Below are 16,221 nucleotides of genomic sequence, written 5' to 3' on the forward strand. Positions count from 1 at the left end.
AAAGGAACCCTAGGGGGTAGTGACTATAATATGATAGAACTCACCCTGCAGTTTGAGAGGATGAGGCTAGAATCAAAATGTAACAGTATTACAATTGAATAAAGATAACTACAAAGACATGTGGGAAGAGCTGGCCAGAGTTGAGTGGAAGGGAAGCCCAGCTGGAAAGATGGTGGAGCAGAAACGGTAGAGGTTTCTGGGGGTAATTCGGGGGGTACAACAGAAATTAATCCCAAGGAAGAAGCACCTTAAGGGGAAGATGTGGCAACCATGGCTAACAAGGGAAGGAGGGAGCAGCATAAAAGAAAAAGAAAAAGAAAACCATGTGGTGAAGATTGGTTAGGAGCCAGAGGATTTGGAAATCTGTAAAAACGAGCAGAGGATGACTGAAAAGGCAATAAGGGAAGAAGATGAAGTCTGAAAGTGAGCTAGCCAGTAGCCAGTAAAAGAAGATTGGAAGAGTTTTTTAGATATTTAAAAGCCAATAGACAGGAATGAGTGGCCATTGGATCACTGGAAAATGAGGCTGGAGAAGTATTAATGGGGAACAAAGACATAGCAGAGAAACTGAATAGGTATATTGTATCAGTTTTAATAGTGGAAGTCACCAGCAGCATACCAAAACTTCAAGAGAGTCAGTGGTCAACACTAAATAGAAGGTGCTAGAAAAACTGAAGGATCTGAAGGTAGATAAATTACCCAAACCAGATGGACTAGACCCCAAGGTTTTGAAGGAGATAGCTGTGGATATTGTACAGGCATTGATAGTGATCTTAAAGGATCAATGGAATCAGGGAAGGTCCCAGAGGACTGGAAAATGGCTGATCTAACACCCTGTTTAAGTAAGGAGGGAAGTACAACACAGGAAACTATAGGACTCTTAGCCTGACCTTGGTTGATAGTAAGTTTAGCTTCCATCATTGAGGATGAGATTGTAGAGTAGTTGGAAATGCATGGTAAAATAGGACTGAGTCAGCACAGCTTCATCAAGGGAAGATCATGCCTGACAAATCTTAGAATTTTTTGAGGAGTTAACAAACAAGTTAAGAGGGAACCAGAGGATGTGATCTATTTCAACTTTCAGAAGACCTTTGACAAGGTGCTGCACAGAAGGCTGCTAAATAAGAGCCCATGGTGTTAGGGCAAGTTACTGGCATGGATAGTAGATTGGCTGACAGGCAGAAGGCAGAGATTGGAATAAAGGGGTCTTTTTCAGGATGGCAGGTGGTGACTAGTGGAGTTCCACTAGGGAATGGGGAGAAAGCAGGAACAGAATATTGAGATGAATGAACAAGCATGATTATAATGAATGGTGGAGAACAGATTCAACTAATTCAACAGTGTTTGGCACTGATAAAAAAAACATACTGACACTTGGGTCCAATATTGGAGTTGCAAATTGTTCAACGTCAATGTTGAAGGTACACGATTTATGGTATGAGTTTTATCAGGCCCAAAAGCTAATGTAAACATCAACCACCCTGATTCCTGCTACAAAGGAAAGAGTTTGTGAAATATTATCATATACTTTATAGATCTTCCACCTCTAGAAGCTATATCAAAAGGGAGTCTTAAAATTGACAGGTTAGGGAAGTTATATCCAGGACAAATGTAGTAGATATGACAAGCAGATGATTGTTGAAAAGAACAAGATTAAATGGCTTATAAGAAAGGCTGTACAATTATCATGAGATTTTAAAAAAACATGTAAGTGCTAGAAAAACTCAACTGGTCAGTCAGCATCTGTAGAGAGAAAAGGAGCTAACATTAACAATTTCTCTGTATAGAGATGCAGTTCGATGCGCTGGGTTTCTCCAGAACTCTTTTTATTCCAGATTGCCAGCATCTGCAGGATTTTGCATTGATGTGTGATTTTATTCTCCCTATCAATTGTATGAATCAATTGGCAGAGGTGGCCTTGAGAATGGGTTTGTAGTGTGTATGCAGGACAGTTTCTGAAAACACTGCATTCCAAAAGCAACCAGTCAATAAGTTATTTTAAAGTTGCAATGAAATATTAAGTAATAAAAATAAAATAAACTTTATTAATGATCACATAATAAATTATTTAGGCAAGAATGATCATAAAACAGTGAAATTTCACATTCAGTTTGAATGTGAGAAACTTGGGTCTGAAACCAGCATTTGAAATGCAAGTAAAAAAGTATGAAGGCAAGAATTGACTAAAGTAGATCGACAAAATAGGTAAAAAGATGACAAGTAGTCTTTTTAGGAGCTATTTTCTAACTCTCAACAAAGATAAGTTCCATTATCAGAGAAGACTTCTAGAAAAAGATATTCCAACTGTGGTGTACAAGAAATCTGAGAATTGTTACATCACAGAAGAGGACCATTCAACTCATTATTTCTACAGGCTTTCCAATTGAAAGTGCCATTTGTGTCATCCTGCCTTCTCCCCTTAGCTGTGCATTTTGTTCCTTTTCAGATAATTGTTTAATTCTCCTTTGAATATCTTGACTGAATCAGCTTGCACCACACCCTTAGGCAGGAGATGATTATGGATGATTTTAAATTCAAAAAGACATACAATGCAATGAACATTAATAGTGGACAAGATTACTAGTTTTTAAAGATTTTCCAGACCATGACTTAAAAAAAAGACATTAGAATGAAATTAACAAGAAATATAAAAAGAGATAGCAAGTGGTTCTACAAACATAGCATGCTGGCCTTCATAACAAGAGGGATTGAGTATAGAAGCAAAGAGGTTCTTCTGCAGCTGTACAGGGCGCTGGTGAGACCACACCTGGAGTACTGTGTGCAGTTCTGGTCTCCAAATTGTAGGAAAAACATTCTAGCTATTGAGGGAGTGCAGCGTAGGTTCACGAGGTCAATTCCTGGAATGGCAGGATTACCTTACACTGAAAGACTGGAGCAACTGGGCTTGTATACCCTTGAGTTTAGAAGACTGAGAGGGGATCTGATTGAGACAAATAAGATTATTAAAGGATTGGACACTCTGGAGGTAGGAAACATGTTTCCGCTGATGGGTGAGTGCCGAACCAGAGGACACCAGCTTAAAAATACAGGGTAGACCATTTAGGACAGAGGAGAAACTTCTTCACCCAGACAGTAGTGGCTGTGTGGAATGCTCTGCCCCAGAGGGCAGTGGAGGCCCAGTCTCTGGATTCATTTAAGAAAGAGTTGGATAGAGCTCTCAAGGATTGTGGAATCAAGGGTTATGGAGATAAGGCAGGAACAGGATACAGATTAAGGATGATCAGCCATGATCATATTGAATGGCGGTGCAGGCTAGAAGGGCTGAATGGCCTACTCCTGCACCTATTGTCTATATATTTAGACAATATCTTATGTAAACATTAGTCTTTTAAGGAATGAGACTGTCGAATTAATGGGAAATTGGTAGATACTTTAATATTTTGCATTTGTAGTGGAATAGCACTCAAAGACAGCAATGGTAAGTGAAGGGAGAAGAAAGGCTGATTTCAAATATGTGCAATTTGTTTTGTTATTTTATGAGAAAATGCTGGAATGCGTTCAATTCATTTTCAGTGATGATATTTCAACTGGAAACTCCTATTGTTTATCCTCTAAATGTGAATAATTCAAAATCAACTGCATCAAGTCAGGTTCTTTGATGATCATATTTTGAAAACAGGGTAAGATTTATCACAAATGTTCTATTAAATCTAACAAGATCTATATATAAATGGAATCTTTGAACTTTGATTGTGAACTTGGTATATCAAGAATCTAACTTGGTCTTGAATATATTTGATGTTCAAGCCAACACTGCATTCTGGGTTAAATAATTCTGAGGATTATTGACCCGAAGAATAAAGTCCTTTCTACCTCCATCTTAAAACGCAGACTCTTTATTCTGAAACTGTGTCACAGAATTTTAGACTCTGTTTCAAGGGTGAGTACACCCTCTCCCTCACCACCCCCACACAACCTAATATTTCAATGAGATTAACTCGAATTCTTCTAAACACCAATGAACACAAATTCAACTTTCTCAATCTTTCCTCAATTCAGGGATGAGGGTCAAAACATCTTGTAGACAGTGCTGTTACTGAGCATCTGCGATACGGGTGCTGAATGTTTTTGGATGTGGTGTCAATCAACTGGCTGCTTTGTTCTAGATGGTATCAAGCTTCTAGAGTGTTGATGGAGCTACATTCATCCACACAAGTGGAGAGTATTCCATCACACTCTTGACTTACAGATGATAGACAGGCATTGGTGAATCAGAAGGATATTGACGAGATCATGGATTGCTTTAGTATCTTACATATCATGAATGATGCAGAACATTATACAGTTGTTGGCAACATTCCCACTTTTGACTTTGCAATCAAGGAATGGTCATTAATAAAGCTGCCAAAAATGGGCCTAGAACATTACCATGAGGAACTCCTGCAGAGATGCCTGACCTCCAACAAATTCAATAATTTTCCTTTGTGCAAAGTATGACTCTAATCAGTGAAGAGCTTTCCCCTTGATTGAGTTTTTCTAGAGCTCCTTAACATCATAGTTAGTCAAATTCAGTCCACAGCTTTCCCATTATCCAGTGCCTCCAATTATTTCTTGATACCATGTGGAGTGAATCAAAGAATGGCATTGATGCTGGCGGTCTCTGGGGAAAGCAGTGATGGATCCAACATTTTACATTTCTGGCTGAAGATTGTGGCAAATGCAGATAATACAACAGGGCGTGAAGGCTGCACATGGTGACAATTTGGTTGTGCTGATGGCCACAATGCCTCGTGGTCTTGTCGTATTGAGTTGCTGGATCTATTTCAAGTCAAATGTATTTAGCACAGTGATAACATCACATTATACATTGATCGATACATCTGCAGCAGGCAGATTGGAGAGAATGAGATAAAGCTTTTCTTTCATACTATTGACTCCTCACCACCTGTCACTGACTTTTATACCTGATTTCCTTTGCAATTAAGTCAAATTTTAGAGGCTCATTAGCTGGATCAGTGCAAATAATAAATGACAAAGACTAATGAACTAGATGCTGTCCAGATTATTTAAAACAAAAAAAAATGGAAATACAAGAGGTTCATCAACTGTGAAAAACTAAAAGTTAACCATAAGACGTAGAAGCAGAAATTAGGTCATTCAGCCCATCGAGTCTGCTCGGTCATTCAATCATGGCTGATAAGCTTCTCAACCTCATTCTCCTCGTAACCCTTGATAATCAAGAATCTTTTTATCTTTATCTTAAATATCCTCAATGACCTGGCCCCCAAAGCCTTCTGTGGCAGTGAATTCCATAGATTCACCACTCTAGCTGAAGAAGTTTCTCCTTATCTGTTCTACAATGTCTCCACTTTAGTCTAAGACTGTGCCCTTGGATCCTAGTCTCTTCTACCAATGGAAGCATCTTCCGCACATCCACTCTGTCCAGGCTATTCATTATTCTGTAAGTTTCAATGAGATTAGACTCCCCACAGTGTGGAAACAGGCATTCAGCCAAACAAGTCCACACCGACCCTCTGCAGAGTAACCCGCCCAGACCCATTCCCCTAATTTACCCCTGATTTATGCACCTAACACCATGGGCAATTTAGCATGGCCAATTCACCTAACCGGCATGTCTTTGGATTGTGGGAGGAAACTGAAGCACCTATAGGAAACCCACACAGACACATGCAGAATGCCACATGCAGACTCCATACAGTCATCCAAGGCTTGAATCAAACCCGGGTCCCTGGCATTGCGAGGCAGCAGTGCAAACCACTGAGCCACCGCGCCACCCGATCCTCCCCTCAATCCTTCTAAACTCCATAAGAGTTCTCAACATTCCTCATATGTTAAGCTTTTCATTCCAGGGACCATTCTAGTGAACGTCCACTGAATACTCTCCAAGGCCAGTACATCCTCCCTGAGATATTGGGCCAAAACATGAGCACAATACTCCAAATGTGGCCTAACCAGAGCCTATAGAACCTCAGAAGTACATTGTTGTTTTTATATTAAAGTCCTCGCCAAAATAAATGCTAACATTGCATTTGTCTTCTTAACTACTGACTCAACCTTCAAACTTACCTTGAGAGAATCCTAGACTAGAAGTCAAGCCTCTTTTCACTTCAGACTTGTGAATTTTCTCATTTAGAAAATAGCTCATGCTTCTAGTTTTCTTACCAAGTGCATTACTTCACTTTCCCACATTGTACTCCATCTGCCACTGCTTTGCCCACCATCCTATCTTGTCCAAATCCTTCTGCAATCTCCCCACCTCCTCAATGCTCCCTGACCCCCTACCTATCTTTGTATTGTCTGCAAACATTGCCAGAATACCCCCAGTTCCTTCATCTAGATCATTAATAAAGTGAAAAGTTGTGTTCCAAACACAGCCTTGCAGAACACCAGGTCACCAGCTGCCATCCTGAGCAGAACCCTTTTATCCCCAGCCTCTGCTTTGTCAGACAGCCAAACTTTTATCTATGCTAGCACCTTGCCTTTTACACGATGGGGTCTTACCTTACTCGGCAGCCTCCTGTGCAGCACCATATCAAACGCCTTCTTGAAGTCCAAGTACATAACATCCATTGGCTCTCCTTGGTCTAACCTGCTCATTACTTAACGGTTTAGATTTGCTTAAAAAAAGTGCCACAACAGAAATGGCCATGTTAGTACCCTGCAAGAGTGAAATGGATTGGGCTCGAAAACCTTCCTTATGTATTGCTTCCATGAAAATGTGAATGTTTTGCATATACATGTAAAAAGTACAATTTCACACACATCTAAACTTAAAATACTAAACTCACTTGTCTGCTTTTTTCCAAAAATGTGACCCATTATTTGCCATCATTTCAAATAGAAGAATTGAAGGAACCATTGAACTATACTTTATTGCTGTATTTGAGAGAAAGGCACGTCATTCATATTCAAGGGTCAGAAACCGTCATACTTGACAAATTGCTATGTTTAAACCATGATAACGTATTCAGTATTTTGTGGAACATGTGCATTTTAAATTGTGTAAATAATAGCACATCTAACATTTTCTACTATTTTGTAAAATAAAATGCACGACAAAGCAAAGGGGCATGAAAACAACTGATTTATACAAAAACTATTTTTTTCAAATACACTTTATTTACAACCTGCACAGACATAAATGGCCAGGAAAATTTCAATATTGGGCAACTGCATCATTCATTTCAAGGAGTACAATATGTAACACTGCCGATTCATACTCTTCATCATTATAAACTCAAACCAGGGACTCACCAGTGGTGCTTGATGCACTGCTTAATGTGGCGCTAGGCATTTCAATACCTGGATCATCACATTAGAAATATTCCACATAGAAATGATCTTCAGAATAATTCGAGTTGAAATGATTAACATTGTCTCTTTAAGTAAACAATTTCATATCCTATGTTTTGGTGGTTCAAACAGCTTTCTTGTCCAAAATAATGAGTCAAAAGCATTATTTTTAAAAGAAATAGCTATCGTTCTTCAAAATAAAAATTTACATTTGAGCCATTTAAAATATTTGCTTCCCAACAGAATAAATAACTTGTTTTAATATTCAATTTCAAAGTTACAATTGGCAATGCTTGTAAATACTTGTTTACTCATTTTGGACAATTTTCTAAAGGTGGATCTTAACTATAAGTGGTTTACAAGGCAATACGTGACCATGGGAAGGGTCAACATATATCATATTTCTGCATATTTTAAAAACAGCACAAGAAAGGTCTATGGGGGTCAAACATTGAAGGAATCAGTCAGGTGTTTATTTAATATGAAGTCTTTCGAATTTGATCTCCAAGTTTGTACTAAACAAGTTTTGTTTCCAAGATTCCTTAATCTTCCAAATCCAAGTCATCTAATTCTTCTTCTAAATCATCAAGATCTTCTCCAGTGAAGAGATTTTCATCAACAGGGACACCATCGATATGACTGTCTTCGAGTTCCCCATCCAGCTTACCATCTTCACTTCCATTAGCAACTCCGCCTGAGGCCTCAGCTAATTTATTTTCTGTAAAAAAAAGAAATCAGAATGTACAAGTGTATCTACGGTGAAAAGCAAATATTAGGATAGGTGGCAAAGATAAGAAATTAGTATCAGAACTGGTCATCTTTGCAAAGACGAATTTAATCATTATTTAAATATTCAGAGAATTAAAGAGTTAAACTGACCAAAAAGTCTTTCAGGGAAAACTAACTGTATATGCACTAATATATATCATAATATGCAGTTAAACAAGCAAATAGTTGTGGTCAAAATTCTATTTCCTGCACATTTTCTATTAAATCTAATTTAATAATTCTTTGCAAATTTCATTTCAACATGTCCAGTTTTTGAAAAAACGTTTTCTTTCCAATAAAACAAAATAGATTTTAGCTGTTGAACAAAAAATTGCGAAGAAAAATAAATCTGCTAAATTATACCAAGGAAAAATTAGGTTAATTCAATTCAGTTAACCCAGTTGTTTCAACTAAGAATGGGGAACATAACTATTTATTTTCTTCCAGCTCGATTTAAAAAATGACCAAAGGCAGCAATTAGAGTCACAGAGAAGTATAGCACAGAAACAGACACTTCGTACAACTTGTCCGTGCCGACCAGATATCCCAATCTAATGTAGTCTCATTTGCCATATACTTCCAAACCCTTCCTATTCATATACCCGTCCAGATGCTTTTTACATGTTGCAATTGTACCAGCCTCCACCACTTCCTCTGGCAGCTCATTCCATACACATGCCACCCTTTGCATGAAAACTTTGCCCATTAGGTCCCTCATATCTTTCCCCCCCTCACCCTAGACCCTATGCCCTCTAATTCTGGACTCTCCCACCACAGGGAAAAGACTTTGTCTATTTATCCAATCCACACCCCTCATGATGTTATAAACCTCGATAAGGTCACCTCTCAGCCTCCGACGCTCCAGGAAAAACAGCAGTTAGAGTCACTTGAATAGGCTAGTGGCCTATTCAACCTCTTCCCATAGCTGAAATCCTCCAACCCTGGCAACATCCCTGTAAATCTTTTCTGAACCATTTCAAGTTTCACAACATCCTTCCGATAGGAAGGAGACCAGAATTGAGCGCAATATTCCAAAAGTGGCCTAACCAACACCCTATACAGACACAATGTGACCTCCCAACTCCTGTATGCAATCCTCTGACCAATAAAGGAAAGCATACCAAATGCCTTCTTCACTATCCCATCTATCTGCGACTCCACTTTCAAGGAGCTAAGAACCTGCAATCCAAGGTCTCTTTGTTCAGCAACACTCTCTAGGACCTTACCATTAAGTGTATATGCCCTGCGAAGATTTGCTTTCCCAGAATGCAGCATCTCTCATTTATCTATATTAAACTCCATCTGCCACTCCTCAGCCCATCTGATCAAGATCCCGTTGTACTTTGAGGTAACCTTCTTTGTTTTCGACTACATCTCTAATTTTGGTGTCATCTGCAAACTTACTAACTATACTTCCTACATTCACATCCAAATTATTTATATAAAAGATGAAAAGTAGTGGACCCAGCACCGATCCTTGTGACACTCCACTGGTCACAGGCCTCAAGTCTGAAAAACAACCCCCCACCACCACCGTCTTCTACCTTTGAGCCAGTTCTGTATCCAAATGGCTAGTTCTCCCTGTATTCCATGAGATCTAACCTTGTTAACCAGTATCTCATAGGGAACCTTGTCGAGCGCCTTACTGCAGTCCACTTAGATGACGTCCACCACTCTGCCCTCAATCTTTGTTACTTTTTAAAAAAACTCAACCAAGTTTGTGAGACATGATTTCCCACGCACAAAGCCATGTTGACTATCCCAAATCAGTCCTTGCCTTTCCAAATACATGTAGACCTGTCCCTCAGGATTCCCTCCAACAACCTGCTCACCACCGATGTCAGACTCACCAGTTTACTAATCCCTGGCTTGTCCTTACTATCTTTTTAAAACAACGGTACGTTAGCCAACCTCCAGTCTTTTACACCCCACCTGTGACTATCTATGACACAAATATCTCAGCAATGGGCCCAGCAATCACTTCCCTAACTTCCCACTGAGTTCTAGGGTACATCTGATCAGGTCCTGGGGTTTATCTACCCTTGTGTTTCAAGACATCCAGCACTTCCTCCTCTGGTATATGGACATTTTTCAAGATGTCACCATCTATTTCCCCACAATCTGTATGTTCCATGTCCTTATCTACAGTAAACACTGATACAAAATACTTGTTTAGTATCTCTCCCATCTCCTGCGACTCCACACAAAAGCTGCCTTGCTAATCTTTAAGGGGTCCTATTCGCTCCCTAGTTATCATTTTGTTTTTAATGTATTTGTACAAACCCTCTGGATTCTTGGTAATCCTATTTGCCAAAACACTCTCATGTCCCCTCTTTTTCCCAACCAATTTCCCTCTTAAGTATACTCCGACTGCCTTTATATCTCAGGATTCACTCGGTCTCTGTTGTCTACACTTATCATAAGCTTCCTTCTTTTTCTTAATCAAAACCTCACTTTCTCTAGTCATCCAACATTGCCCCCCACCTACCAGTCTTTCCTTTCACCTAACAGGAAGATACCTGTTTCTGGACTCTTGTTATCTCATTTCTGAAGGCTTGCCATTTTTCAGCCGCCCCTTTACCTGTGAACATCTGCACCCGATCAGCTTTTGAAAGTTCTTGCCTAATACCATCAAAATTAGCCTTCCTCCAATTTAGAACTTCAACTTTTAGATGTGGTCTATCCTTTTCCATCACTATTTTGAAACTAATAGAATTATGGTTGCTGGCCCCAAAGAGCTCCCCCCAAAGACACCTCAGTCACCTGCCCTGCCTTATTTCACAAGAGCAGGTCAAGTTTTGCACCTTCTCTGATAGGTACATCCACATACTGACTCAAAAATTTTTGAATGCTCTTAAATTCCTCTCCATCTAAACCCTTAACATTATGGCAGTCCCAGTCCATGTTTGAAAAGTTAAAATCCTCTGCCATAACCACCCTATTATCCTTACAGATAACAGATCTCCTTACAACTTCATTTCTCAATTTCCCTCTTACTATTAGGGGGTCTATAATACAACCCCAATAAGGTGATCATCCCTTTATTCCTCAGTTCCACCCAAATAACTTCCTTGGATGTATTTACATGAATATTTTCCTTAAGTACAGCTGTATTGCTATCGCTTATCAAAAATGCCACTCCCCCTGCTCTCTTGCCTCCCTTTCTATCCTTCCTATAGCATTTGTATCCGAGAACATTAGGCTGCCAGTCCTGTCCAAGCCTGAGTCATGTTTCTGTAATTGCGATGATATCCCAGTCCCATGTTCCTAACAATGCCGAGTTCATCTGCCTTCCCTGTTAGGCCTCTTGCATTGAAATAAATGCAATTAAATTAATCAGTCCTACGTTGTTCTCTGCTTTATTCAAGAAACAACCCACTGTACTCACTAATGTAGATTTACAGCAAGCCTATACTTAAAACAATTTACTTATCTGTTTCTGTGCTGTGACCTCTCCCAAACAGGTTCCTCCAAGATCAGTTGTGAATTTTGCTGTTTGTCAAGTTTTCCTAGACACACTCAGATGTCCAGCAACACATTAATTCAAACAGCAAACGCAGTAACTACACAGATTCACTGTCAGCTAGCAGTGTGGGTTTTCTTTCTCTCTCTCCCTTACAGACCATGTGCTTGCTGCCTTTATCTGTCTTCCTCCCTTTTAAAAATGCTGTTGCTTTGAATTTTTTCCTCCAAAAGTTTCAAAACAATTGCAACTGCATATAAAACAGTAATTGCTGCTCCCAGAATGTGAGGAAATCACCTCAAATACAAAAGGAGCAGCCTGTTACAGCCAGAAATTTTTCCTGTTCTCCATCTTGGATTACCCAGAATCATTTTTGCATCGAGAATTTCAGACAGTTATAAGTAACAAGGTATTTACTGTTTCAGTTGACAAACTGTGGTAAGGAGTTTGAAGGGCAATGGGTTAAGCTAATGCTCCTCCCCAAATTGTGGGACACAAGCTACATGTGCAATAAAAACTGAATTCTATGCTCCTTGAAACTGACTTGGACTCAAGTAACCTTTGGCAGACAAAGAATTTTAGCTTATACAACATCAAATGGTCGAACTCAGCCAATAATTCAGCACTTTTTTCTCCATGTCAGTAAACCACAATTTATTCAGTAGTTTATAACCAGCATTTTAAATCAAGCCATTAAACTGTAAAACCACAAAAACTTAATAGCAAGTTTACAAAATATTAGATGGTGCTGATGTGGCAAAATAAAATTTAGCCCAGATGAATACAGAAAAAGAGTAGGCCAGTTGGCCCTTTAAGCTTGCTGCACTATTCCATAAGATCTGATTCATTTGGTTGCCATCTCAACTCCACTTTCCTGTCTGCACTCCAAAACCCTCAATTCTTTTCACTATCAAAAACTCTAACGCAACCTTGGATAATTTTAAAGATCCAGCCTCCGTACCTTCCAAGGAACAAAATTCCAGTCTCTAACAACCTTCATTTGCCGTAAGAGAATTGCATGTTATTCTTAAACTATGCCCCTTTCAAAAGAACAAATATCAACCCAGTATCCATCCGATTCAGTCTCTGTATAATAAAACTTTTGTGCTATACAACTCTATGACTCTACAACTGAGGTTGGACATCAGAAACAAAAAAACAAATGAACCTGCTGAGTTGCTTCAGCAATTTCTCTTTTCATTTGATTGATTGATTTGTTGTTGTCACATGTACTTAGATACACTGAAAAAATGCGGTCTTGCATGCTATACAGGCAGATCGTAGTGTACAAAATGCATCAAGGTAGCAAAACAAAGTGCAGAATACAATGTTGCAGCCACAGAGAAGGTTCAGGGAGATACAGATCAGAATTAACATTTGACAGGTTCATTCAAAAGTCTGATAACAGGAAGAAGCTGTTCTTTAGTCTGCTCATACATGTATTAAAACTTTTATAACTTCTGCTAGGCGGAAGAGGATGGAAGAAAGTATAACTAGGGTGGGAGGGGTCTCTGATTCAGTTGGCTGCTTTCCCAATACAGTGAGAAGGATACAGAGAAATCAATATGCTTCAATAAGATCACCTCTCAGGTTTCCAAACTCCAATGAATATAAGCTTAGCCTGTTCAACTTATAAAATAATTCCTTCATCCCAAAAATGAGTTGTGTGAATCTTCTGAACTATACTATTGCAACTGAGTTTTTTCGAAAAGGAAACCAGAACTGTCCACAGTATCCTAGATGTGTTCTTACAAAATTTAAAAGCTGCAGTAAAACTTACCTTTCCTTTTCAATAAACAACATTCTAACTACCAAATAACTTGATATACCAATATACTAACTTTGTGTTTGACCTATCAGTTCATCTGGATCCCTCCGTACCATAACAAACTTACTTTCCCATCTATCTTGGTACTGTCAGCAAATCTAGTTATCTTACACATTTGGTCCATTGTCCAAATCAACGACAGATTACCAATAGCTAAGGGCCAAGCATTGATCCCTGTCGTACTCCAATAGCACCAACTTGCCTGTTAGCTAGGCAGCCCTTTATCCACACTATATTACCAGCTATACTATAGATTCTCACATTATGCAGCAACTCCTGATGTGGCAACTTGTTCACTGCCTTTTGGAAATTCAATCCACTGGTACTCCTCTATCTACTTGTACTTTATCAAAGTAAATGTTGCTTTGTCAAAAATGCTCAGATTAAACATTATTTCCTTGTTACACAGCTGTGCCGACAATGATTAATCAAATTGTGATATTCTAAGCACCCTGCTCCAACCTCCTAAATAATGGATTCTGGCAAGATCCCTATAACAGATGTTAGGCTATCAAGCTTATAGTTTCCTTTAACAAAGGCAATATTTCAGCATATTTTATACTGCTATTTTAATGGTTCCATTAGACTGCAGTGGTGACAGTCAAACTAATAGCTGATTACACTATTAAATTATCTGATGTATTCGATAGAGTTGACCATGATAGCACCTCTCCATTTACTTCATATCAAATTTCTTCACACCTGATTGCAATTCACACATCAAAACAATGACTTCTCTTGCTACATTGCGCGCGAACACACACTTCAAGTCCAATCAATCAAACCTGGGCTTGCATCTTTCTAATCTCCAAGGCAACCCACTGTGCATCCTTTGTTAATGGCAATCAAATTCAAAGCTGTCGCCCTACTTTACCCAATTTGCCTGCAATTCCCATCCTTACTGAACTACACCAACAAACCATATCAAATGAATCCTCGCCTTGAAAATTTTAAAAATTTGTTCATGCTCTTGCCCTGTTCAATGAATGAAAATTACTTCACTGCTGAATGTCTATTAATTTGTATAATATTTTCTTTTCACCGCTGGTGCTTTTATTCGGCCACGCAAACTCAGTTCATGCTTAGAATTATTTTTACACATCTCTTTAAACTTATTTTTCATGTAACAGTTCTAATTCCACAAGTTTAATCAACTGCTTTTTTTGCTTTTTTCACATTCCAGCATACCCGCAACTCCTGAACCTCAAGAACTAAAATTTAAGAGTTTTCTGTGCCAAAAGTCTGACACAGTCATAGGTTTGACAGAATGCAATTTTCTAACTGTATGAGATAGTTACTGACCTCTGATAACTGAGATCCCAGAGTTGGGGGAAAACATTGCAGGACTGTGCTATTCTCCCATTTTTCATCAGCTTCTCAACTTGTTCAAGTGTACAATGCACATTCAGTAATGTTTGCAATGTATGGTTTAAACAAAAATCAATTGTACACGGAACCTTCTGGTTAATATCTGGGAACTTCCCATTGGTTTACCTTATGTATAATTTGCATTTTTTTGCAATTAAAGCAATTCTAATAATGCTGCTACTTTCAAGTATGTTTTATCTTTAATTTTGAAGCACAATCATTAAAGTGCTATGGTGCAGGGCTATGAATAGCGTGAGTTCTGATTCCATAAACCGTGGGCTGAATGGCCTACACCAGTGCCATAATCATTTTATGATTCTAATTTTATGTTTATTTAAAATCGACTCCTAAAATCTATCCAACCAAAAGCAAGATGGTATATTAATTAGCAATATCATTGTATATTATGAAACTATTTAATAACATTATAATTATCCATTGTTTTGGATCGATATTCCTTAGAAGAAAAGTTAATATTGGTACTTATCAACCCTGGCTCAGTTGATAGCATTTACAACAATCACAAGATCCTAGGTTCAAGATGACTTCAGCTGTTTAAGCACAAAACCCAAAACTGCTTCTCTAATTGATAACTGCATTGACAGAGGTGCATTCTTTTGGATAGGATATTAAAATAAGACCCCCTGCCTGTTTAAGTAATTGTCAAAGGTTCTTAGAACACCAGGGGTATTGCTCACATTATTTTGACCAATACTTATCGTTCAATGAGTATCTCAAAAGTTTAATTGATCATTATCATCCTGCTGCCTGTGGAAGTTTGCTGTGTGCATACTGGCTGTTTTTTTACATCGCAACATTGAGTACATATCACTGACTGTATAGCATGTTAAGAGGTCAAATGCTCATGCAAAGTGCTATATAAATTCAAGTTTTTCATGCAAAGTCAATTATATAGAACAAAATGAAATAGTCAATTCAATGCAACATATGAAGGAACTAAAGGTTAAACTAATTGCATACAAATGATTACATACAATTCAAATTAACCTCAAATTCTAGAATTTGGCCTCGGAAAACTTGCAATAAGCTAATTCTTCCCATTTTGACTTTTGTTACGTGCTCTTTAAATAAGACATTTAGTATGCGAACAAAAATACTTCTGGACTCCATCACTTACCATCAGTATCACTAGACATTTCTTTAGGTAAACTTGCAGAATGTGTTGCACCCATCCGTTCAAATCCAGTAGACACTGTAATGCCAGTATTATTTATCTCTATTGGCACAAACCGGGAAACGTCAATGTCATTGACTTGTACTGTCTCTTCAATCTGAAATTAAGAGAGTCAGTCAAAAATTTACAATGACAGTAACAGAAAGTGGTTATTCTGTGCAGTTGGAATTACCTCTTCGCCTTGTTCTTGTGTGTACTGCGTTTCATCCGCTTCTTCATCATCGGCACTAATCAAATCAGGTCTGAATTCAAAGACTTCACGACCGCTCACCTACATATGGAAAGTAGGTTTATAATCAAGCATCTTTTGAAGTTAGCACGAGA

General features: G+C 38.5%; 1 protein-coding gene across 1 annotated transcript in view; it reads right to left on the reverse strand.

Annotated features, from left to right (window-relative positions):
* Nucleotides 1-7,050: 7,050 nt before the first annotated feature.
* The window catches only part of zc3h15 (zinc finger CCCH-type containing 15), a 34,028-nt gene continuing 24,857 nt past the window's right edge, over nucleotides 7,051-16,221 (reverse strand). The window contains exons 8-10 of the mRNA XM_072579052.1: nucleotides 16,070-16,168; nucleotides 15,841-15,994; nucleotides 7,051-7,993 (exon numbers count right to left, since the gene is read on the reverse strand). Of these exons, the coding sequence (XP_072435153.1) occupies nucleotides 7,818-7,993; nucleotides 15,841-15,994; nucleotides 16,070-16,168 (429 nt within the window). The 3' untranslated portion in view covers nucleotides 7,051-7,817. The remainder of the gene's footprint in view (nucleotides 7,994-15,840; nucleotides 15,995-16,069; nucleotides 16,169-16,221) is intronic.

This window comes from Chiloscyllium punctatum, chromosome 10 (genome assembly GCF_047496795.1).
Source record: "Chiloscyllium punctatum isolate Juve2018m chromosome 10, sChiPun1.3, whole genome shotgun sequence".
In the NCBI taxonomy this organism is placed as follows: domain Eukaryota; kingdom Metazoa; phylum Chordata; class Chondrichthyes; order Orectolobiformes; family Hemiscylliidae; genus Chiloscyllium; species Chiloscyllium punctatum.